At 44.1% G+C, this 27,639-nt stretch overlaps 1 protein-coding gene across 3 annotated transcripts in view; it reads right to left on the reverse strand.

Moving 5' to 3' along the window:
- Window positions 1–27,639, reverse strand: part of Smg6 (SMG6 nonsense mediated mRNA decay factor) — a 246,261-nt gene that overhangs the window by 109,562 nt on the left and 109,060 nt on the right. For all 3 annotated transcript variants that reach the window (XM_052756057.1, XM_052756058.1, XM_052756056.1), the window contains exons 11-13: window positions 17,067–17,183; window positions 13,534–13,702; window positions 2,317–2,518 (exon numbers count right to left, since the gene is read on the reverse strand). In XM_052756057.1, coding sequence (XP_052612017.1) covers window positions 2,317–2,518; window positions 13,534–13,702; window positions 17,067–17,183 — 488 coding nt within the window. The remainder of the gene's footprint in view (window positions 1–2,316; window positions 2,519–13,533; window positions 13,703–17,066; window positions 17,184–27,639) is intronic.

Here is a 27,639-nt window from a genome sequence, read left to right on the forward strand (position 1 = left end):
CTCTGGAAGAGCAGCAAGTGCTCTTAACCACTGAACCATCTCTCTAGCCTGTATTTTTTACTTGTGTTTACTAATTTTCTTTTATTTTCAGCACTAAGGTTTGAACCGTAGGCCCTTACAGAATCTAGGTAAGTTTTCAACTTTTAAACTGTACCCCCAGGGCTAATTTGTTTTTTTTTTTGAGACAGGGTCTTCTATTGTCCAGGCTGACCTTGAACTAGCTTATACAGCTGAGGAGGACCTTAAAGTCCTACTACTCCTGCCTCCACCCATTAAGTAATCAAGGGATTACAATGGTTGCCACAGGGCAGTTGAATATGAATTTTTGACATGCCCATGCCTAAAACCTTTCTCTACTTAAAAAGAAATTTAACTACAGGGAACATGCTCAAATTTATAAATTCACTGCTTAAAACTAAAAATATCAGGTACATTCTCTTGGGTTGATAAAGATAAAGAAATCTTGGCACTTAAAAATACTAAGTAACCATAAAAAATATTCCATATATGATTCTCAGCACCACATAGTGATTTTCATGTAAATATATTTATTATGTGAAAAAGGACAATAGTACATATATGACCCCAAGGTTTTAATTTTTGCTGTACATTTATTTTTCTAGTGTTGAGGATCAAACCCAGGATCTTGTGCTTAGTAGACATCCTCAGTGCTGCTTAATTTTTTAAAAGACTCTGTATGAATAAATTATATTAATATATAAATACAGTCATTTAGGCAGCACATATAATAAAATCTCTCATAGGCCAGGTATGGTGATACATCTTTAATCCCAGCACTCAAAAAGCAGAGGTAGGAGGATATCTGGATTCTATGCCAGCCAGGGCTATATAGTGAGACCCTGTATCAAAAATAAAAAAAGGCCAGGCGGTGGTGGCACACACCTTTAATCTCAGCACTTGGGAGGCAGAGCTAGGCAGATCTCTATGAGTTCGGGGCCAGCCTGGTCTATAGAGCGAGATCCAGGACAGGCACCAAAACTACACAGAGAAACCCTGTCTCGAAAACCAAATTTAAATAAATAAATAAACCCCATATATATATATATATAGGTCATGTTTGGAATTCAGTTTTCACTTTCTACCCTGATGTGAGAAATTGAACTCAGGCTTTAAGTATGGTAGGCAAGTACTCCATCCTGGAGTCATATCCCCAACCCTGGAAGTCAGCTTACTAAGTGAGAAAAAAAAAAACAAAACCAAACCAAAAAACTACTTCTGTTTCTATTATATATTTCATCTTGATCAGAAGACTTCTTCCTCCTTTGTGTGGTGATATATATCTTGGGAGATTTAGACAGGATGATCAGAAGTTTAAGGCCAGCCTCTGCTACACAGTCATTTTGAGGCCTGCCTGGGCTATATGAGACCCTTTCTCAAAACACCAAAACCTAAAAATAAACAAACATTCATCCAAAGGAAAAAAGAAAAAAGAAAAAAAAAAAAAGACTTCCTCCTGAGAAGCCATTCATGAACTCTCCCCAAAGGCCTCTGCCCCAGGGAGAACAATGTCCCGGACTCTGAAGAGTCAGGCAGGAGCGCCTCAGTACAGGGCACTGCTGAATCCCCAGCTGACAGACTGCCCTATGCTCCACCTGGCTGAAGAGCCATGGTTAAATTAGAAGCTCCACAGTCCCCACCAGGGCAACAGGGAATGGCCTTTGTTTTCTATAAACAGACATGAAAAAAATCCGGTTAAAACAGTCTTTAGAGGAAGGAAAATAGAAACCAGGCAGTGGGGAATGCTTCATATTCCTAAAAGCTTTTTTTTAGTTAACACATGGTGTCTGCTCCTCTCTAGTCACCTATTTATCACTCTCCTCCTCAGAGAAGGGAAAGAGCCTGGCTGCCTTCCTAGTGCCGAGTTTTGTGGCTGGGGAGGGAGGGGAGGGAAGGAAGGAGGGTGCTTTAGGCATGATGCAAACCATTTGGAGCTGAGTGAGAGCACTGCCAACACAAGCCGTACTATTTAAACAAGTGAGGAAACGGTCGTATATACAACATGCCAGTGAGCGTTCTTTCTCTCTTTCCCTCCACACGCGCGCGCGCACACACACACACACACACACACACACACACACACACACACACACACACGCACACACAAAGGAAGTCGAGAGGGATTTTTTTCAGGACACAGAGCTGGATGTCAGCGGCTAAAAGGTCGATATTTTCCCTTAACACCCTTCTCAATGACTTAATCATGTTCCGTTTGCACAAAAAACTTCCCAAGAATAAAAAAGTCTGGAGAATTAAGAGAACGGGTAAATGGGGAGGGATGTTTGGCCTGAGGCTGACCTTATCCGAGGTTTTCTCCACGTAGCAGGGGTCCTGAGGGGCAGCCAGCAAGGGGACAAAGCCAGAGAGGAGCCGATCCTCTTCCAGGATAAGAAGGGTGAGGTCATCATCCGGGTCCTTGTACAGTGGCACCTCAGACTGATTCACTGCAGTCAGTATGTTACAGAAGTCAGCCAGTGTTGACCACACATCCACAGCAACCCTGTGAGAAACAAGATGAGAAAAGAAGAGCAGCTCTAAAGAGATCAGTGAAAGTGATCTGAGTGCTTTGGGAACAGAAAGGTACCTGCAACAAAAGCTGTAAGGCTGGAAGCCGCCAAGAAATACTATCAAAACTGCAGTATGAAGCTGTGCCCATGTGGGCCATCTGGGTGTGCTGCTCTATGTAAACCTGAAATTGATTAGGAGAGTTTTAATCCTAACCAGAGAGGAGGAAAAAGAATTTTGAGAATCAGTTGTCTAATGCAGGTCCTGTCACCTTTCCAGACAGTGTGCTGAGACATTACTCCAAAACTCCAGCTACCCAGTGCCTAAGGCAGCTCCCAGAAGTCCCTGCTCCTGCATAGTCAACTATCTGCCATAGAGACACAAACTGGGCACTAGCCTCTCTCCTTCAGCCATAGTCACATGGGGAGCAGTCACACTGTGTAGTCACATGGGTTTCCTTCTTAAAAATACTTTATATGTATTCTCTATATGAAAGCAGTAAAATGAACCCATACCCAAGACAACCCCCTTCCTGTCCTGCCAGCATCTGCCCGGGAAGGGAAAGCCTCTTGCTTCCTTCACTGCTATCTTGGCTGTCCCATGCCTTCCCCTTCTCTCACCTGTACATTCGACACAGGATGACTAACCGTCCTGGAACATCCCAGTTTTAGCATTAAAATGATCACACCCCACAAGCCCTTAGTCGGACACAAACCAGGATGGTTGGTCACCCTGGTCCCACATCACCAGATTCTGGTTGAACCTGAGAAGAAACGCTCAAAATACAAAATCTATCTCTCCACTTAAAACTCCAAGATAGAACTGACTTTCTCCAGAAAGGATTCTAACCCAGGAGAGTGGATTAGGAGGTACCCTACAGATGCTAAGGTGTAAGATGTTAGAAGAGTTGTAAAAAAACAAACAAAAGACAAAAAACTCTTCAGGAGAGATGGAGGACAAAGAGGCAATATACCAAGAAGTTCCAAGTGTCACCCTGAAATCTCCGAGGGGTACTGTCCATGAGCTTACCTTGTAGGCAGGGGTCTCAGACCTAAGTCATTCATTCCCTACCCCCAGATGACAGGAAAGAGGGCATGCCAGGAATACACTAGGGGAGAATGTGGACTAGGGAGATGTATGAGGGACTGTCTCACCGGCTCCAGGTGGAAGGAGGCCGAACTAGTTTATTTGGTGTAATCACTACACTAAGAAAAGGCAATGAAATGAAACATCTTGTTTTCAAGGGCGTCCTGGGAACCAGCCGGAACACAGTCCCATTAATCACACAACGGCACATAATCAACACACGTGTACTGCAGAAGTAACTGACTTCCCAGGCTTTGCCCAGGAAAAGGAAAACGTTTGGGGAGAATCACCAGAGGGACGAGTTTTCTAAAGCCCCTCTGCATGGACACCAACAAGCAGACTCATTCACAAAGCTCCATCTTTTGGCTCAGCTGAGTTTGACTGTCAGAAATGTTTAAATATGGAAAAAAATAAACAGTTGCAACACGTTTCTGTGCAGAAATCTGCCTGGGCTCCTCTGTGATGTAATGGGAAACACGGCACTCAGGCTACCAGCTGTAGAATAAACAGAACTTTGAGGGTTAAAAGGAACTGAACTTTCCACGACCCCATCTGCAGAGAAGAAAATAATAAGAGGAATGATGCACTGCCCCACAGCTCTGATAGTTTATCCTCCGGTCCGGCTGCAGAGACAAGCACCGGATGTGATAGGGCTGCTCAGGGCTGCCTCTGAGGTTAGCGCTGCCCATGGGAGACACACAGGGAGGCTCTTCCAGTTCCCCGCTTCCTCCCTCAGTGCCCTGCTGGCCACTTGAGCCCACTGCCTGAGTCTGATCCCACAGCTTGGTGAGCTTTGGCCAACAGGCACTGCTCGGCTGCAGAGCAGCAATTTGGAAAATAAACAGGAAAAACGCCAGTGAGAAGGAAGAAGGTGAAAAGTCTCCCATCTGAATTCTTGGCTTGGAGGCCCTGGTTGGTGCTATACAGGTCAAGGCTGCTTGAGGACATAGTTAGGAATGGGGGTGTGGGCAACAGTATCCCCAGCCAGAGAGAGGCGGCAGAAAATCACCCACAGTTTCCTCAGTGGGAGGCCCCACATCCCTCTCATCCTCCCACCCTTACCATCTTGGATCCAAGAAGAAGAAATATGTGGTACCATGTGGTTCTCATTACCATGCTCTCCTGTCCCCTAAGGCTCAGATAAACCAAAACTGACTCCTCCCAGAGACAGCTTGCCACCACTAGGGACCCCTGCCCACGCCTATCTTTTGCCCATTACCACCCACCTTGTGCCAAAACCTTATGACACACTGCAGTGATAAGGTGGATGAGAGTTCTTACCCCTGTTGATTTTGTAAGAAAGCGGCTGGTGCCAAAAGACATAGGAAGTGCCCTGAGTTCCCAAGTCAGAAATATAAATAAAAGTGTTCCAAGGGTCAAGCTAGACTGATCAGAACTAAGAGGATATATAAAAAGGCTTCAGTGAAAAGTCAATCCTGCAGTCGGTTCAGCCTGATCTTGTTGGTACCCATGGGCCACCCTGTGACAAAGATGTGGGAAATGGACAATCAGCAAACTAACGACAACCGAAGGGGAGGTCCAAAATCCCAGGTGAGACGCCTCAACTAGAAAGCCAATCCCTGCAAGAGGACGATGAGTCTCTGGAGGCTTACTTCGACTGTGCCACTGGGCTGAGGTCAGTTCCACGGCTCAACAGTTTCCTGTCTAAGTACAAGGGGAACAGCTTGGATTCTTCCCATGTTTCTTCCTTATCCCAATAAGACATGCCACCTAACCTTCACCTCACAGCAGCCCTTGGGCCCCAAGGTGAGTCAAGCTTGGTGGAAGAGAACAAAATCAAAAGCTATGGCTATGAAAGCCTGAAGACACTTGAGGATACTGTGGGGTTCAGTTAATTCCCTCTGCCACCCATTCCTATTCAGCTTTTTCTTGAGAATGGGACTGGAAGGTAATAGGTAGGTAGGAGGGTGGGAAGGTGGATGTGGGGAATCTCACTATTTAGTTCAAGCTGGCTTGGAACTCACCATGTAGCCCTGACTGGCTTCAAAGCCTCAGTGATCCTGACTGCTGGGATCCTATGCTTGGCTAAGGCAAATTCTTCTGGATTGTTCTGTTTCAACTTGTATTTTGGGGTTGCACCATAGCCCACAAAATCTCACTAAAGTTAGGGTACACTCTTCACCAAGCAGACACAAATCAGCCAGAGACTATGAGACTGTGTTCAATAAGCCCATTTATGGCTCCCAGAATGGTGGCAAGGGAGTCTCTCAGCAGCTGGGGTGTGATTAGTGTGCAGGGATCAGCAGTTGCAGGGTGACCCACTGGCCCAACCTCACAGAACACACCACACACCAGGAAAGCAGACCCCTGGCTAGAATCTGAATGCCAGATCCTAGCCTGTGACAGAGCAGCAATGACTAGTTAGAGGTATGCACTCAGTACCAAGGTTCACTACAGACATGCATTCACTTACTTCACCAGCAAGGGAAAAAAATAAGAGTTAATTTACTTTTTATTGCCTCAGAATTCCAAGGTTTAATGTAGCTGTCAGTTTGAGTGCAGTGCAGCTGCTGGCCGATACAATGCAGCCCAGGCAGGCCAGCCCAGGTGACTGGGGAAACACATTTCACAGAAATGAACCAACACACACTCTTGGCTGGTTGTTTGGAGGATATTGACTTGGGGAATCAGATTAACCCTTCAGGCTGGGGTTAGTTCTGCAAATAGCATTAGAAAAGCTCTTTGGTCCAGGGAACTAAGGAGCTTTGCTCTCAGGTGGGCCCACAGTTTTCTGTGTATCTAAAGTTCTGGAGTTCTCTCACAGAAGATGCTATACAACTATGTGCCCTGCAAGACTAAGGTGTGAAACATATGGGGCATGGTATACCACAGCCATCATCTCCTTGCCTGATGCTCAGAAGGAGAGCCAGTTCTGCTATCTGCCAGGCAAAGAGTCGGGTAGAACTGTTCCAATAGGCAGGACTAAGGAAGGGCAACAGGTTGGAACGGTCTGGCCAGGGCTCAGTCTTTCTGGAAAGACCAAGGAAGACTAAGCAGTCACACACTTCTTCATATTTTTACTGGGGGGAATAGGCTGACTGGTGATTAATATCAAGTACAATGACCCCATGTTACAAGCCTGCAGGGGCCTGTGGAGGTGGCCATTTCCTGTGTAATACCAGCTTGTTTAAACACTAACATTCAAACTCCACAGCTGCAGAACAAACCCGGAAAGAGTTGAGTGAGAAGAAGCCCTGCATTGTGTTTCAGAGCTATGGAAGATCAGAGAAGTAGTACAGATGGGAAACGAGTTGGGTTTTGGGTTCCTGGGGTGAAGAGATCTGGGAACAGCCAAGGTGGTACAAAAGTAGGTACAAGGAAGCGGAGAGCCCACTCAGTACAGACTCACTGAGAAAGGAAAGAAAAACCAAAAAACCTCTTAAGCAAATGCTTGAAGATGTGTATTATCTGCTCTAAAAAATGCATTTCCCTTTGTTGGGTTTGGGAGCCCAACCCACTGGATTAAAAGACAACATCAGGCCCTGGTCGTCCTGGAATACTTCTCACTCGGGTGCAGAAAACGGCTTCTGTGAGCAGCTAGCAGCAGAGAGGGATCTAAACCTAACAAGTTAAAAGAATAATATTTGGGCTTAAATGTTAGTGAGTTCTGTCAAAAGCCTGTCTGCAGTAGGATCAGTAAATGGTTCTGGAACCTCAGTGCTAGGAACTGTAGGAGGCTCTATGAAAGGGTGGAGATGTGCCTCCCTCACTGAAATACAGGAACCACAAAATTTGAGTTTTAGATGCTGCCACGATACAAATTCCAGGATCACTATTCCAGGAGGTAAGATAGGCCGCAAGATACCATGCTCCATGAACAAGAGATGTCTAGTAGGCAAGCATTAGAACATAGTTGAAGACTATCCCTTCAACAATCTTAGTTCATACAAAAGAAGTCAACTGGGTACTTTGAAAGAATACCCAGTCCTAGATCAGTTCTGTCTAGCAGAGCTGTACTACAGCAAGAGATAAGCTTTTCCATGTTTCTAGGCAGTGAAGCTAGAGCTCTACAGTCAGTAACAGGTCATTGTAACCTCATCCTAGGATTTCTCAAGTACCAGAGTGTCTCTCCTATTGTCATATCCCCAAACTCTATCTAGGTCATAGCCTTATTTGATTTCAGTTCTCTCAAGTCATACTCGTATGTATAGCCTCTGTCACATCACTATGGTGTGTTAAACCCATCAGCACTGGGTTTGGGAAAAAGCAGCCCCTAGGGGATCCTGACATCTCCATGGCCTGAGTAGAACCCTTGGTGGCCTCCCTGGTGCGGATTCTCACGGTTCCTGCCTCTTCAAGCTTTTAGCTGTAACCACTCCAACACGTCTTCTCAGTTTAGCATACACTGGACCCAAATAACCTTAGCCCAGTGCTGGAAAGTCTCTCCCTGGGGTCAGCTGCTGTGCCCTGCTAGGGTCAGACTAAAGTCTTAGACCAACACCCCTTCCTCTCACAAAGAGTCCTGTGGGAGAAATGGGGAGAAGACAGAGACTCCTACCATGGGAGAGATCATGTGTGCCCTATACTCAGCACTTGGAGGAAGAGGAACCCCTTGGTGCCAGGCTTCAGTGCTGACGCCCCAAACTGGAGCCAGGGAGACTGGGTGGGGAGCCAGGGTAGCAAAGGGGCTTCCCACAGTCACCAGCACTTCCTTCAGGGAAGTGCTGATGGACTATTACTTAGTGACCTCCTAAAATGCTCTTTGGGAAGACATATTAAGTGTCCTTGAAAGGCTGCCGATTAGATTTGGGATTAGTTCTCATTCAAAGCTGCCTATGAGGGTGCATGGACTAGCTGCTTCTTTAACTCAAGGATTTCTATCTCATCTACAAGGCCAACATATGTGAGCTTCCCAAAGGTACGCCCCCTTTTCTCTCTGAAGATGGAGCCTCGGAGGGCTCTCTAGGAGTTTTTTCAAGTATGCTCTGCAGACTGTATAGGACAAGCAATGGAAAAGCAGCAAGTCCAGGAATTTCTAGATTTTTTTTTAAACAGTACTCCAATCCAACAGTGTGATAAATGCATCCGAGCTACAATTAGGAAGATATATAGCATCAGAATGCGAAGGTCTGGGCAGCCTGGTGAAACTCGGGCTCTCCAGAGCCCCAGCTATGTTTCCCATTATGTAACCCTGGTCATGGGCAGACAGCCAGACTCCAAATGAAAAAGAGACTCTGGCTTGGCACTGGTTCTATTTTCCTATCCTCATTCGGGGTCAGCACAGTGTCATACAGCTGCAGAGAAAGCTCTGGGGATTAAACCTGGGAAAGCCTCCAAGACCAGGACCTGGGTTCAAGTACCAGCTGAAAGCAATAAACCAACTGCCACAGCTGGGCTAGGTTTGGATGTTCTCAAAGTCCCCTGACTCTTTCACTTACTGAGAACTAGAGATCAAGATGAGGGAAGATTTGGCTTCAGCGGAGACTGTGAAATGAGGTAGGTTGTCCCACTGGCCTGGCTCTGCCCAAGGTCCTGGGATACAAGGAGTTCCTAGGTCTAGGTTCATGTTAGACTGCTGCTCAGCTTCTCTTCCCTCAGCTGACGTTAACACCTTTCCTCATGGTCACTTGGTGAAGTAGAAAGCAGCTGCCTGCCTTTCCTGCCTCAAAAAAGCCCTGGTGTAGAAGAACTAAGGAACTATGCTAGTTGACAGTCAAGTAGGTGGTCTCTCCAAACACTAAAGTCTGTTCTAAAATGACCAAAACCCTCTATACCACCTTTTATAGTGGCCAAGGAAGTCACTCGCCACAGCCCACTACAACGCTCCTGCACTAAAAATCTCCTGAGATACAAAGCCATACTATTACACCTCCTAACAGATCCTTACCTATATGCTGACTCCAGACCTACCAAATGCCACTGTGGGGAAGAAACAAGTGGCTCTGCAAACATTCCCTTATCAGTTCCTTAGGACTAATGAGATTCTGTCACTGTCATCCTAAGTGTTCCATATGTGCCTGCCTAGGAACAGCAGATCTTACCAGAAAGAAGAGGAACACAGGCAAAGAGGAGAGAACCAAGCAGACCAATGGTGAGCTTTGGAATCTCCCAGGACAGTTGGAGACTGTATGCCATGAATATCTAACCATGCAAGGAAGGAGGGCAACAAATGAAGGGGATGAGATGAAGCAAGGGTCCAACAGGTCACAAGGATCATCTGGGAGTGGATTGCCTACAGGAAATGCAAGAGGAAATACAGACTATCTGGTCACCTGATCTTAAGATCAGAGAAAGCTGTCTTTTCAGAGAAGAAACACAGGTGAGAACCAATGAAAGCATGCAAAGGGGGCCGCAGTAAGTGGAAGCCATTTCCTTCTTCCTCCCTGGAGAGCATTCCTAACCTTTCAAAATGAAGATCAGCAAGAAGGAACTTTCCAGACTCATGGGTGTTATGGTTCTGACCTTTAGACAAATATCTAGGGTATGTCATTCCCTATGGCCTCAAAAGAAGACTTCATAAGAGCCATGTCTGGTGACTCACACCTGTAATACCAGTACGCCAAGGTTGAGGCAGAAGGATTGCCACAAACCTGAAGCAAGCCCAGACTACATAGTGAGTTCCAGGTTAGCCTGGGCTATAAAGCAAAACCTTGTCTCAAAAACCAGACAGACCAAATGAAAAAAAGAAGAAAAAAGGTCTTCACAGAGGATGGATGAGTACAAGACCAAGTCTGAAGGCACAGAGCCACCAAAGCTTGCCAATGATCTCACTGGGAGTGTGCAGGTAGTCAGTTATAGGACAATCTAGAAAAGAGGAAAAGTAAAACTCTTAATCCATTTTTCTAATGCTCAGATCGTAAGGCTAGAAAATGGAAGTACCTTCAACATTAGTCAGACCAGGTTAGCTCTGCTGAACTTAGTCCTTATATGACCATGCCTTGGGGTCAGGCCCAAGGACAGCAACTGCTACTTGACACTTAAACTTGCATTCCAGAGACAGTCAGCTGCTGCTCCTGATTGGGGGGAGGAGGAAGGGAGAGAAGAGAGAACACAAGAACAAGAGGACCTAATTCCTGACCACACTGACATTTCTCCTGCCCAGATTCACAAGAGTGAATGTCCATAGCCACAAAAACTTATTTACTGGGAAGTCACATCCAATATAGTAGTGGGTCAGATTTGTTTTTTTCTGTGAAGAAGTCTTAACAAATGAAGCAAATAGGATTCACATATCCCAATCCCTTCTAGTTCTACTGGAGATGTACTGCAGATTGAGCCCTTGTCCAAAGACAGCAGCAGCACACAGAACCAGCAATGGACCATTTGCTCCAACATCCAAAGGGAAAACAGGATCAGCACCTCAAGCAAATGAAACCCATTATTTCCTGTGTAAGCATCACATTTCTAAAGTAAAAAAAAAAGGCAGAGGGAGGGAGAGAAGGATAAAGGGAGAAGTAATACAGAAGAATTAGCAAATTTGATGGCCCAGGACATGGGTTGATCACAGCTAAGGGATCTGTGGATGTGGGCTGAGGTGACCCAGAAAGACTCAAGCTCCAGGGACAGATGGTCTGCTTCCTTGTCCCTGACAGAAGAAAAGAGTACTCAGTGGCCCTTCACACATCAGAATCAGTGGCTTAGATACTTAGAAAGTTGTCTCTTTTCCTAGCTATTTTTCTCCAAAATTGCAAACTGCCTAGTCCGCATTACAGATTAATAGCCTAAAAAACTGAGACTGTACATGCTAACTCTTCAGGGATCACTGCTGAGAAATAGCTGCCCCTGGCCAGCAGGTCTGTTAGTTTTTTTGTGTGGCTCCAGCTGCCCAACTCAGGGTTCAACCCTGCTCATGAGACTTCAGTCTGGAACACATTTGGAAACCTGGGAGGGCTCACAGGAAGCAAGTGAACTGTCTGAAGCTGGGAGTACTGTCTAGTTACAAAGCTAGAGCTAGGGAGGGACCAGAGAAAGCAGGAGTTTGGGGGTGCCTCTTGGGGTGAGGTGCAAGGAAACAATTTGGAAGGAAAGTAGGCGAAGAGTCAAGACTACACAGCCCACACAGAAAGTTCAGTGACTACTGAGCAGAAATCTCTGTGGCAGCCTTCCCTCCGTGGGTCACCCATGAGTCTAGGAAATACACATGCATGGGAGCCAATCCAGAGAAACTCCCCTCTTGGTTCCCCAGCGGCAGCCACCGAGGTGTCCATACTCTACCCTCTAGTGTTTCCTTCTCCCAGGAGAGCTCTGGGCATGAATGATGAGGTACTAGGCACATATACTTGTTCCAAAACATATAACCACACAGCTACAAAGCCCCCAAAACCTAAAGCAGCTTTACACAGGTAGACAATAAAAGGCAAGTAGAAACAAGTTGGGACAAGTAAAGATAGGCAAGTCCTCATACAAAGACTCCTCCTCCATATTAGCACACAAAGACAATCAAATTGACAAATATATCATATCTGTGTATAAATATGGACAAGGGCATGAGCTTTCAAGAACATATTGAGGTGCTGGAAAGATGATGGCTCAGTGGTTAAGAGCACTTATTGTTCTTACTTACAGAAGACCCAGGTTCAATCCTCAATGCCCAACACGGCAACTCACAACAGTCTTTAACTCCAATTCCATGGAATCCAATCCCTTCTTCTGACCTCCATGGGCACCAAGCACACATGTAGCACATAAATATACATGTGAGCAAAACATTCATACACATAAAATAAACAAATGCATGAATAAATAAATCTAGAAAAGAAAAATATATTGACATAGATCCAGACACAGGAACAGATCCCTATGGGGATGGATGAACCCAAACACAGATCCAAGGACACACACACACACACACACACACACACACAAAAAAAAAAAAAAAAAAAAAACGTAGACATAAATGGGCATAGGCCCAGGCTGGAAGACAGCATATGGATACAACACATAGAGCCACAGACTGATATACACAGACACATATAGGCAGCCAATGGCAGGCATGTTGAATTGCCCCTAGACAGACAACCACATAGAAGTAGAAACACACAGAACTTCATACTTGGTACAGATAGACACTAAGACCCACAGATCCACAATCAACATGGACAAATGGGACCCTGACTGGCAAGGCTAATAGACTAAATCCAGACACAGACAAAGAAAGAACACACCTGGTTGTACAACACTCTAGATGTAATTTATGTCAATGAATTTTTATGTAAACATAAACATTAAAATATCAAATTCCATTATGTTTTACTACTATTTTGAAACAACAAAACCCACAAAAAAAAAAAACGCCCTACAAACACACAGCTCTATATAGACCATCTACACAGAACCACACATCCTTAGACATTGCAATACACCTCACACCAACAGTTACCCCTAGAGACACTACACAGAGACAGGGGAGAGAGCAAGGTGAAGAGACAGAAAATGAGTGGCTAGAGAAGGGAGAGAGAGATATGCACCCATTCATCCCTCAGCACACATTATATGCCACAAAAGAAGGCGAAAAACACTGAGTACAGAAGGTAACAAAGAGAAATGGGACCAGTTAACAAAACTGAAAAAGAGAGAAAGAGGCAAAGTCTCCCACATGCTTCAACATATATCCAGCCCCCAAGCATCAGCTGCAAAGACGGTGAGCATAAACACTATGGGGTGAGGATGAGAAAGGAGGAACAAGGACCAAGAACAAGACAGAGGACTATGGAACAAGAGAAAAGGGGAGTGGTCAAGAGAAAGAAAAGGACTAGAGAATGGGCCAAGATAACCTAAAACATCAGAGACAAGGAAGGTGCTGAGGGAATGGAAAAATCAAGGTTCAAATGAGGAAGAAATGAGGAAGCTGTGATGGTTAGAAGGAAGCAGACAATGACTAAGAACTAGTGGGGTGGGGTGGTGAGGGATAGGGACACAGTAAACCACGGTCACAGTATAGAAGGAGCAGGCAAGCCAACTTACTGCAAGGGCAGATCCAGAGACGTGGGTGGAGGGTTCCAGGTGTCTGGGTAACCAAGCATCCAGTCTGACCAGACTTTCACACTGGGGAGCAGCTCCTTCAGGTCCGGGATGAAGGAAGACACCTTGATGTCATCTTGGTCATCTTGGTCCTCATGAGAGGACAGCTGAGCTGCAGAGGCAAAGTATGAGAACTGGGCCCATGTATGTTATGGCCCTTCTGGCATGTTGGGATAGCAACCAACTCTTAGCAAAGGGAGACTAAGTTCATAGGAGAGCTGGACTCAAAAGTGAGGCCATAGACTAGCACTTTGGGAACTCTGAAAGTAGGACAAAGAGAACCAGTGAATTGGCTTTCCTCTGGAGACACCTGCTTCTGCTTCACCTCAAGTCTAGTACAAGTCTCCACTCTAGCCTCCAGCTCACTCTCTTAGCATCCTTTTAGCACAGTGCCAAGATGTCACCAGAGTTCCTGCCACAACTGCAAAACTTGAACTTAATCAGAAGGAAATATCAGAAAAAACCAATCGCAGAACATTCTACAAAATAAATGGCTTGTATTTCAATAATGTCAAGGTTATGAAGGACAAAGAGAGATAGGCTGAAGGAGACTTAACAAGATACAGTATTTAAATGCAATGTGTGATCCTGGATTAGAGCCCAGAGCAGAACCCACTCCACCACTGCCCAAAGAACATCGTTACAGCTGGACCTGAGAGTACAGGCCTGCCACTCCAGTATCAGGAGGCTAAGCCAGGAGAATTTTAGGTCTGAAGTCAGATTGGGCTACAGAGTGAATTTAAAGGTCTCTTTCTCAACAAAAAACATTATCAGGGAAATTCGTACACATTGAATAAGGCCTATAGACTCAATAATAGCACTATATCAACACTGATTTCCTAATTTAGTTGTTTGTTTGTTTGTTTTATTTTTCGAGACAGGATTTCTCTGTGTAATGGCCCTGGCTGTCCTGGAACTCACTTTGTAGACCAGGCTGGCCTCGAACTCACAGAGATCCTCCTGCCTCTGCTTCCTGAGTGCTGGGACTAAAGACATGTGCCACCACTGCCTGGCCCTAATTTTGTTTGGTTTTTTTTTGGTTTTTGTTTTTGTTTTTTTGGTTTTTCGAGACAGGGTTTCTCTGTGTAGCTTTGCGCCTTTCCTGGAACTCACTTGGTAGCCCAGGCTGGCCTTGAACTCACAGAGATCCGCCTGGCTCTGCCTCCCGAGTGCTGGGATTAAAGGCGTGCGCCGCCGCCGCCGCCGCCGCCGCCGCCGCCGCCGCCACCACCACCCGGCTCTAATTTTGTTTTTTAAATTGGTTTTGTTTTTAATTGTGTGTACTTGTGTGTGTCTATATGTGGGTATCTGCATATGACTGCAGGTGCCCTTGGAAGCCAAAAGGGCATTTGGATGCCCTGGAGCTGCAGGTGGCTGTGAGTTGCCCAATGTGAGTGGTGGGAACAGATCTATATTTTGTACAAGAGTAATGTGTAATCTTAGCCACTCAGTCATTGCTCTTAACTCTGACTCCCTGGTTTTGGTAATTGTTCTTATTTGTTTGTTGTTTTGTTAGGGATATAACCCAGGCCTCGTAAATACTAGGCAAATACTCTACCATTGAGCTACATCCTCAGTCCCCAGATTCTGGTAACTGTTAACATATTGTCCTTGCTGGGTAGTGGTGGCACACACCTTTAATCCCAGTATTTGGGAGGCAGAGGCAAGCAGATCTCTAAGTTCGAGGCCAGCCTGGTCTACAGAGAAGTCAGTTCCAAGACAGCCAGGATTACACAGAGAGAAACCAGTGTCTCAACAATAAATAAATAAAAATTTAAAAAGTCCTTAGTGTGAGGAAACAAAGTCAGTATTTAAATCTAAAGAGCCACCACACTTGCCATTAAAGATCAGATGGTTCAGAACAAAAATAATAACTATGCATGTATAGGTGTGAAAAACAATAAGCCTGACTGTGTAAAGACATGGTAAAAAAAACTAAAGACATGGTAAAATATTAACTACTTGGGAGTCTAGAAGAAGCATGTATAAAAGTGCTTTGCATTATTCTTTTCAACTTTATTATTACTCTGTGTGTGTGTGTGTCTGTGTGTCTGTGTGTGCGTGCGCGTGCGCAGGCCACCATGGGACAACTTTGTGGAGCTGGTTCTCTCCTTCCACTTTTAAATGGGTTCTGAGGGTCAAACTCTATTGTTAGGCTTGTATGCTTTACCTACTGGGCCATAGTGCTGGCCCTGTTTTTGTTTTTTGAGATAGGGTATCATGCAATACAGTCTGGTCTCAAACTCTCTATATAGCCAAGAGTGACCCTGAACTCCTAGTCTTCATTTCTCTACCTTCTAGGTCACTGGAGTTACAGGCATGAGCCATTAAACTCAACTATTCTGTAACTGTGAAATTGTTTCAAAACACAAAGCTGTCCCTACCCCTGAACAAAAGCAACTCTAGAAGCAGGAGGCATCCCAGCACTGGTAGAATGGGTAACAGAGGGAGAGGTTTTGCTGCTTGTCAGCACTGATACAGGAGCTGAGAGGAGGGTATGACCTTAGTTGTACCTTTCTTAGCTACAGTAATCTAAGGGAGAATTCTAGGGTAATATAAAGGATCTGGCATATATCTCAAGGCCAGGGATAGTAATACCCACTTAGTCCAGTGAGTTCAAGATAGGGGGCCCACAGTGAGTATAGCAGCTACCGCATACGAAAAAGACACATGGATATAAAAGCACAGAAATATAAATTGTAAAAACAAAGGGAAACTTGTTTAGTCTTTAGCACTGGGGAGATAAGAAAATGGAAGAGAGAACTAATTACTCAGTCTTCAGATCGTTTTCTTTGCTTTTATTTTTTGGGTGTGAGGGTGTTCTGCCTGCATGTTTGTCTGTGTACCACTTGCAGTCCTGATGTCCTCAGAGGCCACAAGAGGACATCAGATGCCCTGCAACTGGAGTTACAGATGGTTGTTAGCTAATATGTGGGTGCTGGGAATCAAATAGGGTCCTCTGGAAGATCTGCTCTTGACCACTGAGCTAACTCTCCAGTTCTTCTTCAGGTCTCTTTAAAGATACAAGAACATGTAAAAAGCCAGGTGTGGGGGTACATGCCTTTAGTTACAGCACCGAGGAAGCAGAGGCAGGTAGATCTTCTGTAAATTCAAGGTCTGCCTGGTCTACATAGAGAGCTCCAGGCCAACAAGAACTATACAGCGAGAGAGACCCTGTCTATAAGTGAATGAATGAATGAATGAACAAACAAATAAAAACAAAGCCAAGAAACAAAAACCCCACATAAGAGCCCATAGGTAGAATGAAATTCTTAACTACTAAAAAAAAAAAAAGGGAGGAACAGAGCCACAAAGAGGAAAGAAGGCCTGATAGGCCATTAGACTGCAAAAGGAAGAGGGGAATGCTGGGAGAAAGAACCAGAGAGCAGGGAGAAGACTGAGCACCAGCACTCTGAAGTTCATCTGGACAGGGTTGGGCAACTGGAAAACCCAATGGCCAGGGCCCTCCTGCTTACCTTTGGCAGAGTCCTTAAGCAAGCATGTGCAGCGCTGTACCAGTAGAGAAAACATAGCCAAGCCCAAGGATGCAGCTTGTTCCTGGATCACAGAGCGACACTCCTCTGAGAAGCAGTCTGCAAAGGAGCAAAGAAAACTCCATCACACCCCAGGGTCCAAAGGCCACCTTGCTGCCCTACTGAAGGGCTCCCTGGCCACATTGCTCAGCTTCTTTTTCTCCCTCTAAAAGTACAGGTGATAGCAGTAATCGCCCTCTTGAAGTAGATTTATATGACTCTGTATTATATTCGGAGCACTTACTAGCATGCCCTACACAGAGATAACTGCTAACATGATAACATCATGTTGATAATATCACATGATCCCTGTGTAAGTCTTTTAAATTTTTATTTTATTATTTTTAATTAAAAAACCATATATCAATTATTACACAGACTTAAAAATCAACATAAATCAATTTTAGGTACTTTTTGAGAACACAGTATGAGAAATTTCTAACAAAGGAAGTGTATGTAAGCAGGTAATATCAGAAAGATACTTTCATTTCTAGAATGCTCAAGGGTTAGATAATTGAAAAGGATGTCTACGGCCATACCACCCTGAACGCGCCCAATCTCGTCTGATAATTGAAAAGGTGTAAAATATTGCATAACTAATTCAGTTGTATCCTGTATTTTTTATTTTATTTTAAGACATTTGAATTCACTGATAATTTCATCCATGTATATAAAGTAGTTTGAGAAGGGAGGGACAGAGAGGACTCTCTGTTCTCTCTCGTCCCCCGACCAGTCCCTCTAAACCCCTAATATTTCCCCAACAAGTACCCCTCCTATTTTTATATCTTTTGTTTTTAAACTCTTTGCTTTAAAGTTTTACTTTATATGTATGTTTTGCTTGCATATAAATATGTAGACCATGCTCATGCCTAGTGCCTGGGGAGGCCAGAGCGGGCAATGGATCCTCTGGGAGTGATGGACAACTGGGAGCCCCGTCTAGGTGCTGTGACTCCAAACCCAGACTCCAGCCCCTTTCGGGTCATTTTTTGTTGTTGTTGTTGTTGTTTTGGTTTTTCAATACAGGGTTTCTCTGTCAAACAGTCCTGGCTGTCCTGGAACTCACTCTGTAGACCAGGCTGGCCTCAAACTCACAGAGATCCGCCTGCCTCTGCTTCCTGAGTGCTGAGATTAATGGCATGCGCTACCACCACCCAGCTCCCTTTCATGTCTTTTAAAAACATTATTTATTCTTCGGTAATTTCATATATGAATGCATTTAGATCACATGTAGCTTCCCATTCCACCCTCTTTTCTTTTTTTAGGGACCCACTAAGATGAACTAAAGTTGCTAGCATGAGCATAGATGTGGGATTATTTAGTGGAGCATAAGCAATTCCTCAAAGGCTACACCACTGATGAGAAATGATTTCCCTCACCTGTGTGAATTCCTCATCACATCACTTTCCTAAGCTTCATTAACTCAAAGTGGACAAAATGAGCTGGAGCTATAGAGTCTCTGCTTTGGTTAGCTACCGATAATGTAAAACTTTGGTATCAAGACCTCATTCTATCAGCAGGAGCACAATAAACAACAGATTTAAAACTTATCTTCTCAGATCACCAACTCTGGTTCCAGGCCTAGGTCCTCTATATTCCTCATCCTAAGATTGCACACATGAGACACAAAAGCACATTAACCTACTTTTGATGAATGAATTAATTTTATAGAGAACAATGCTTATCACATAATGTATTGATCAGTGTTAGCTCCCCCCCTCTTCCCCCAGGGCTAAAAAAGTAACTCTGGCTCCTAATACTAGCACCCTCATCTCTCACTCTTACATCCTGGCTTGAATTTCCTTCTAGCTTTAGGTCACTGAAAGGAGCCACTCTGTTGATGGGCAGAACTAGTCTTTGATAGGAGCTACATAATACTCCCATATCTCTGCCTTTACCTACATAGTATTGGTGATCTCTGCAACAGCCATTTCATCCAGTTTTGAGGGCAATCAACAACATAGCAGAAGCAGCAGTCCAACTTCAGCCTCAGAGGAGGAGACATCCAGCATGCACAGGGAGATGGACATGGGGGCAAGCTCACTAGCTTTAGCAGCAGTGAATATGTTAATCCCCTCAGTAACACAGGAGAACTCCAAGTATTAAAAGGATAATTATCCATACACTTGATCTCTGTCCCTATCTACATTTTGTCCTGTCAGCTTGCTAGTCTTGCCAGGGACCTAAACAAGTTACTTCAGGAAACACTACACAACCACAGCTATTCCTAAGTCTTCCCAGGAGCAAGGATGACTGGAGCACACAATGCTCACTACCTCAAACCACTTTCAAAGTTCTAGACGTGAGAAGACAGCTACTGCTCAGAAGGGCTCAGCATATTGAATAGCATAAGGGGAGCAACCCTATTGTGGCTTTTCCACCATCTTCCAGATGCTCAATAGTCCCAAATGTCATCCTCTAACTTTCCAACTCAACTGTGGCAGGCAGTAAAGAAGTGGTAACAATCTATGAGATTAGAATAAATCACCACTCCCAGTCTTCTGCTACGGATAAACCTTTGTTTAAAGAGAAAGGAAACAAGAGAGTGGGTGAGATGGCTCAATGGGTAGGGGGTACTTGCCACTAAGCCTTACAACTCAGTAGAGTTAGATTCCCTAGATCCACATAGTAGAAGGAGAGAACTGATTCTGGAAAGTTGTTCTCTGGCTCTCCCACCTACATTACAGCATGTGTACCCACAGGAATGCGCGCGCACGCGCACACACACACACACACACACACACACACACACACACACACACACGTAAATGTGATAATCTTTAAAAAAGAGACAGAAAGGAAACAAGCACGTATGACCCAAGAGAAGTATGGATATGAACAGAGAGGAAGATCTCATCCCAAGAAAAGCTGCAATGTCTTCCTGCTCCCAGAGCCACAGGCAGCAGCACTGCCAATTTCATTCTATCTTAGTATGGATTCTTGTAAGCCACTGCCAGCAGCCTGTCTTTACTAAGCAACAAAGCCCAGATAAAGGAATTAAGCCAGGTCAGAGGAAGCTAGGAGAAGATGAGTAGAAGCCACAGCATGGTAGCTGAAACACTTACTTGATCAAATGAGCATCTCCTCATCAACTAGACATCTTAGGAGAAGTCACCTGCAAACTAAAGGCTACAGGGATGGAGGGAGATGTTTTTGCTATTGTAGTTTATTCTCAGTAGAGATAAAACTGTCCAGAGGGAGATTACTTTCTCCAAGCTCATCTCTACTTTTACGATAAACAGCAATCTCAGACTGGATTACCTCTCAGAGTTCAGGGTGGGAGCTAGGCACTACAGGAAGAACGAACTGCTTAAGAGCATGGTATCTGTGGCCTCTGAAGAGTCTGGGCTGGTTACTGCAATAAGGTAGAAAACCAGGTGGATACCAACAGGAACCTCTGGTGTAGAACTGGAGAGTAGCAGTTTTACAGCTGCCTTGCATGGTTATGTCACTTTAACCTCTCTATCACCATGCTCTCTTAGGCAAAGGCTCCAAAGCACACTGCTTGCTTGTTGGGTGGTCCAACTGGTAAATAGGTACAAACTAGGGAGGTAGTCTGCCCTGATTAAGCAAGTAAACATATCCAAAGCTATCCAAGAATGCCTGAGTCTTGGTGAGCCCTAGACTGGCCTTGCTATCTGACAACACTTAACAAAAGGCCTGCTCTCCACAGTTTGATGGTATGACAAGCACATACTGAGTATCTGTGGTGTGCTAGATTCAGCAGAAAACATAGCTACAAATAATTGTTTTTATGTTTTGTTTTGATTTTGTTTTTTGGATTTTTTGTTTTGTTTTTGTTTTTTGTAACTAAAGGAGCTCTTAGTAGGTTGAGTAAAATTATCATTTACAGGGGTTGGGGATTTAGCTCAGTGGTAGAGCGCTTGCCTAGCAATCTCAAGGCCCTGGGTTCGGTCCTCAGCTCCGAAATATATATATCACACATATATATAATATATAATATATATAATTTACCCAAGTAACCATGACAACCATGGACCCAATAGACTATAAGTGAAAATGTACTGAGTGTGTAGTATACTCAGGATGTTCTTGGCCTCACACAGATACCACTCTCTGTAAGTATTCACTCTTATGAGAATGGGTAGGAAAATAGCGTCTAGAGTCCAAAGCCTATCCACTTTAGGAGTAGGAAACTGGGCCTAGTCTGATGAACATCCATATATATCCCTGAAGTTGGGCTGGGTCAGGCCAGAAAGTGATGTGGGTGGGGAGGAAAAGGCATTGTTTGCCTTGATATTTGCCTGGTTCCTCTGGCTTTGTGTCAGGTAGCAGAGGCTGACATGAGCTGAGGAACTCATTAACATTGTGAAATAGCCTTTCCCCTTCTTTCCAAAAGCAAGCTTTCTTAAGGATTTAGGGGGATGGTTTTGGCTAAGGACATCAGACGGAAATATTTCTTACCAAGAAAGTCTGCTGAGGTCTAAAGTTGGTTTTGCTCCTTCCTACAAGTGGGCAAGTGACCATACTTCCCAGTGCTCCTGTGGCCAAATACCTGCTCAGGCAGAAATGTTCTTCTTGCTCCTATGTAACAGGGAGACTTTCTCATTTTTCTGAGAACATATTCATGGAAAACATAAACCAACTGTCGTCAAAGTTGTATGAAATCAGGAAATGGGGCGGCCGGGAGAAGGCTGCCATGTGGCCGGATGTTATGTATTTCTAATTAGTGCTATACATCTTTCAACAGCAAGTGTCCTTCTGCTGGAAACACAACACACTGCCCTTGTTATTGTAACTGTCAGAGAAGTGCTTAAACAGATAATCTCCAGGAAAAGTGATAAACACGTCCCCTCTCCCACCAGTGTGTGTGCGCAATGGTGCTGCCAAAGCAAAGCTGTGCCTGATGGCTCCAGGATGGCAAAGCATCCTCCTGCAGGAAATGGGAGTGAGGCAGGAGAGGTGGGGAGGGGAGAGGAGGGAAACAGAGCAGAGGCAGGCCCACCTGCTTGGACCTGTAAGCCCAGCCAAGAGACAGTGACTCAGAATCACTGCTTTTGATCAGCTCCTGGGATAGGGTACCAAGTCTTTGTAAGGGAGAGATTTGGAGAAAACCCTAGCAGCGGGATGAGGTTTGGCTGGTCATAGAAAAAAATCTGCCAGCAATGAAACCAGCAGAATTCTCTTACTACACATAGCCAGTTTCCTGGCAAGAAGATGGGGACACTAATGAAAGAGTGAGTCAGGGTGAGTGATATGTAAGTCTGCTACCCTGACAGCAGAGGGAAGGAGACAGAGGGCACTGGATTCACTGGCGATTCTATCACAGACAAGCAGCTATCTCCTTGGCTGCCTTACTAATAACTAAAGAAAAAGGCAGTTGACCACTTCTTCACCGATTCCCTTCCCCCATCTACTCTCAGGGGAAATGAATAGCCAGCCACCTCCAAACTAGCACCACCTGGAGGTAATTTGTTGGCTCTTTTGTATCTTTCAGACATCAGGCTGCTTCTCTCATGAGTCAGTCACTAGTTAGATGCAGGGCTGGCATAGTTCCTGTGCAGCCCACCCAAACCTCCCTGTCTACAGGAAGTGGGCAGGAAGAGTACCCCTCTGCTGTTCCCTGTGGCAGCTGCTGGCTAAAGAGGAGGTAGGAGGAGGCAGTACGATCCCAGATCAAAAGCAGAGATGTTCTTGCCCTTGGGGCATTTTATTCCCTCAAGTATGAAATGAATGAGTCAGAGGAATGGAACACTGATAGATCCAAGCAACATACTCATGCACAATGGTGGAAGAATTAGATGAACTGAGTCTAAGGCAAGCTGTGACATACCCCTAAACAGGGTACAATCAAGAGAACAGACAAAGGGACATGGAAAGTAATGTTTCCTCCTGATGAGCCTTCACTGGCATACCTGATGCTTCTGTTGGGTCTTCTAAGACTGTAAAACTCTCTCTCTCTCTCTTTCTTTTTCTTTCTTTTCTTTTTATTTTTAGTAAAAGTTCTTTTCAAAGTGGTAGATGTAGGGGAAAGACCATCTAAACTTTCTACTAAAATGACCTCTCCCATTATTTGAAAAAATAAATTTATCTAGGTTTGCAATTGTAGAGATAGAAATTTAAATAGGATTCTGCCCATGGGAAGTGATAATCGAATGAGGAAGAATAGTCATAGGGGAATCAAGGAAATAGATGCCTTTTGTCCCTGAAAAGAAAGGAAAGTCATTTCATCTACTAGAAGGTTTCACGGAAGAGACTATTTCTTGGCTGGGCTGTAAGATATGAACATTAAAAGAAATGGTTATGCAGGAAAGACTGTGTACATTATACGAGGGATGCAGGTTAGAGCACACAAAATACTCAATGAACTCTGCCTATAGCATAGCAGGAGCCAAAAAATACAGAGCCTGAAATGCTGAAACATGGACTTGACCTCAACAGACAGTAAGGGAGCACTCGTTTAAGATTCCTGAAGGAAGCTATGTTGGATATTTTGTGAAGATCAATCTAGTTAAGGATTGGGTGTAACAGTTCTGTGGAGGAGTACTTGCCTAGTGTAAGTGAGGCCCTGGGTTCAATCCCAGACACAGTCATACACACACCATTAACCTAGTAAAAACACAATAGGTTAGGGCAGCTAAAAAAAAGGGTAATAGGGGCAGTTAGAAAGCTAACAGAGCATGAATTCATTTGAATTAAGAGAAATTATATAATTATGTGGGTAGGGCATAGTAAAGCATGATTATAATACCAGCATTTGGGAGATGAAGGCAGGGGATCAGTAATTTAAGGTCAATTTCAGGTACATGGGACAACCTAGGCTCCAAGAGACATTGTCTCAAAAACCACTAAGAAAGAAAATTTGTATAAAGAGGATTTCCTAACCCTTCTAAGCAGCAAACGAGTGACATATGCAAGTCTGGAAAGTCCTCTAGGAGGAGGGTGAGGGAAAGTGAAAACAAAATGATGTTGGGGGACGGAAGAGATGACTACTGCAACAGGAGACTGCCAGTGTGGTACTCTCCTCCAGCTCCAGAAGAAAGATAATCCTACCAAAGGAGATGCTAGAAAGGGGCAGAGACCCAGGCCTGCAAACACCTGGAGACAGGGGAGTGTAGCTCAAGGAGTGACACCCCCCCCACACACACTTGGCTCAGGGCCAAATTCTGTCTTTCCAGAACAAAGACACTTCAGGGGGTCAGAAATACTTGAGGAAGAGCTGCTGGAGTAGGCCTGGGAAGTCTGAACTGGCTCTCCCTGTGGAAGCTATTAGATATTCAGCACTTCATTTGTTTCCAAGTCTTAGAGGAGTGCAGCTCTAGGCTGTGGGGTGAGAGGCTCCTCTCTGACGTAATCAGGAAGCAGCTGCAAAATTAAGGAATCCCTCATGACATCATAAAAAGGGTCGATGGTTTACTGGGGAAAGTATAAAAATTAATTACATATCCCCACATGACTCCTTTCTCCTAAATCTCTATATAGGCCCTTTTACCCTCACACATTCTCTATCAACAACACCCAGAAGCTGCTCAATGGACAAAATACAAAAGGGTAAAAGCCCTGAGAGAGAATGTTCTCTGATGCACAGTGTGTGCCATGGATTTGGAACATAATAGACAAAACTTTACCCTAGCATTTTATGTATGTGGCATGTTTCACCAACAAGATTATAAGCTCCTTGAGGGCAAAGCTATGCCAAGATATTACACCCTTGACAACCCAAACCACGAAGAGGCTCAGGAACTGTTCTGCTCATATCAAGCAGGCACACTTCCTCTCTCACCTGCAGGCCTAACTATGTATGGTACAGTTCTACCACAGTTAGGAGTGATGTCTAAGACATATAGATCTGTGCTGTAATATCTAAGATACCGTGAGATCTGCATTAGACAACACACAGAATTTAAACACATTATCTCAAAACTTTACTGAGCATTTGGATAGGAGGTATTATTCCTGTTTTGACATCGTTCAGAATAGGTTCAAATGACATATCCACACACACAAGCTACTACACTAGAGCTGGGACCTCAATTCGAGTTTGTCTGCTCATGTGCTCATACTGTTTCCATATCGGGTTATCTCCTGCTGCTGCTGCTGCTCCTCCTCTTCCTCCTCTTCTTTTTTTTTTTTTTGTCCTTTTGGTTTTTCCAAGTCAGGGTTTCTCTGTGTTGTCCTCAAATTCAGAGATTTGCCTGCCTCTGCCTCCTCAGTGCTAGGATTAAAGGCATGTGCCACCTTCGCCTGGTTCCATATGTGGTTTTCAAAGGCCCGTGACTCAAACTCCCCAGTTCAATTGTGCCTCTCTCCTTACCTTGTACACAAAATCCAGACCACTCCAACTACAGTTCTACATAAATAACACTGAGATGATGACAATGTGGAGATTTTAAAATGTTATCATTTATAATAAAATAAAATGGAACTCTAATGAAACATGCTGAGAACTACAAAGTGCTGATGGAAAGCAGTCAAAGAGGATCTTGATAATTGGAGATATTTACATCATGCTCATGGTTTGGAAGACCCAATGCTACAGTTGTTAATTCTTCTGTAAACTGTACCTTCAATGCAACTATGATTTAAAAAAAAAAGTCTTCATGTCTTTAATACTAGCACTCAGGAGGCAGAGGCAGGTGGATCTCAGGGAGTTCAAAGCCAGCCTAGACTACACAGCAAGTTCTAGGCCAGTCAGGGTTACATAGTGAGATCCGGTCTCAAAAAACAAGCAAAACAAAACCTCATGAAAGTGGAGACAGAAAGATTAGATGTTATCTCAAGATACAGAAGAAAGGAATATAGAGCAATGATTTCCTAAATACAGAATCTCTGATCTGTGTCATGGAAAAACCCCACAAATGGACAGTAATATCAGGACATAATATCATGAATGTAATAAATCAATACAGTTAATGTATTTAATGAATATCATAAATATAATTATTGAATGAATACTGTGAATGTAATCAATGAATACCACAAATGTAATTAATATCATGAGTGTAATTAATGATTGTCAGGAGTGTAATATAAATCAATCAATCAATCAATCAATCAATCAATCTATCTATCTTTAAAGAAAGGACCTTATGAAAGATTTCTGTAGACAAAGATGAGCAGAGAAGCTTATTCTACACTTTGTATGGGAATGCAAAGGACCAAAACAGCAGAAACAGTCGGGAAAAGAGCAAAGCAAGAGAAAAGATGAGTGACTCCTGGTGCAGGCTCAAAGAAAAGAAATGTTTTTCTTTTCTACTCTTCCTCCCCTATCCTTTTTCCTTTAGAATTTTTTACATTGATTTATTTAACGAGTATGGGTGTTTTGCCTGCATGTTATGTCTATACACTTTGTTCACACCTGGTGTCTGTGGAGGCCAGAAGAGGGTGTCAGATTCCCTGGAACTAGGGTTGAAGACAGTTGTAAGCTGCCATGTGGGTGCTGGGAACCAAGCTTGGTGCTCTGGAAGCTCTTAACCAAGGAGCCATTCACCAGCTCCCCTACCCCCTACACCCCAGGCATTTTTTTTGTGATAGGGTTTCACTATGTAGCCCTGGCTGGCCAGAAGCTTACACAGGCCCTCCTGCCTCTGCCTCCTAAATGCTGACATTAAAGGCATGGGCCACCATGACTAGGAGAAAGTATTTCAAGAAATAGTGCTGAGCCAATTAAATATTCATATATCCTCCCAAAGAGGCTTAATATAATTATATACCTTATACAAAAATACCTCAAAATTTCCTTGGACTAAGTGAAAAATTCAAAGTCCCTGCTTCTGCTTCTTGGCTGCTGGAATTAAAGGTGGATTTCTAAGACTTTAATATTAAAGCCCCAATCCAGAAAAGAAACAGCTGATAGACCTGACATATAAAAGTAAAAACTTTGGGGTTAGAGAGATGGCTCAGTGGTTAAGAGCATTTGCTCCTCTTGCAGAGGACCCAGGTTTACAGCACCCACATGGCAGCTCACAACAGTCTGTAACTCAGTTCCAGGGGATTGTGTCAATCTCTTCAGGCTTCTTTGGGCACCAGGCATACACGTACTACACAGACAAACAAACATGCAGGAAAAACATCCACATACATAAAAATAAAAAAAGAGGAAGAGGAGAAAGATGATGAATGACAGCCACCACTATGGGCCTGGAGGGATGGCTCAGTGGGTAAGAACACTGAGCTCTTAAGAGTCTGCTCTTGTAGAGGACCCGGGCTCAGTTTCTAGCACCCACAAGGCAGCTTACAACTATCTGTGACTCCAGTTCCAGGCAATCTGGTGCCCTCTTGCTTCACGAGATCATGCATGCACGTGGGGCTCATAAGCTCACACAACTACACACATACATATAAAAATAAAAGATAAATAAATTAAAAATGAAAATCTGGGGCCGGAGAGATGGCTCAGCTGTTAAGAGCACTAGCTGCTCTTCCAGAGGTCCTGAGTTCAATTCCCAGCAACCACATGGTGGCTCACTATCATCTGTAATGGGATCAGATGTACTCTTCTGGTGTGCATGAAGACAGAGTATTCATGTACATAAAATACATAAACAAATAAATCTTA

The sequence above is a fragment of the Peromyscus californicus genome, unplaced genomic scaffold, assembly GCF_007827085.1.
Source record: "Peromyscus californicus insignis strain IS unplaced genomic scaffold, ASM782708v3 Scaffold_3__1_contigs__length_106647218, whole genome shotgun sequence".
Classification (NCBI taxonomy): domain Eukaryota; kingdom Metazoa; phylum Chordata; class Mammalia; order Rodentia; family Cricetidae; genus Peromyscus; species Peromyscus californicus.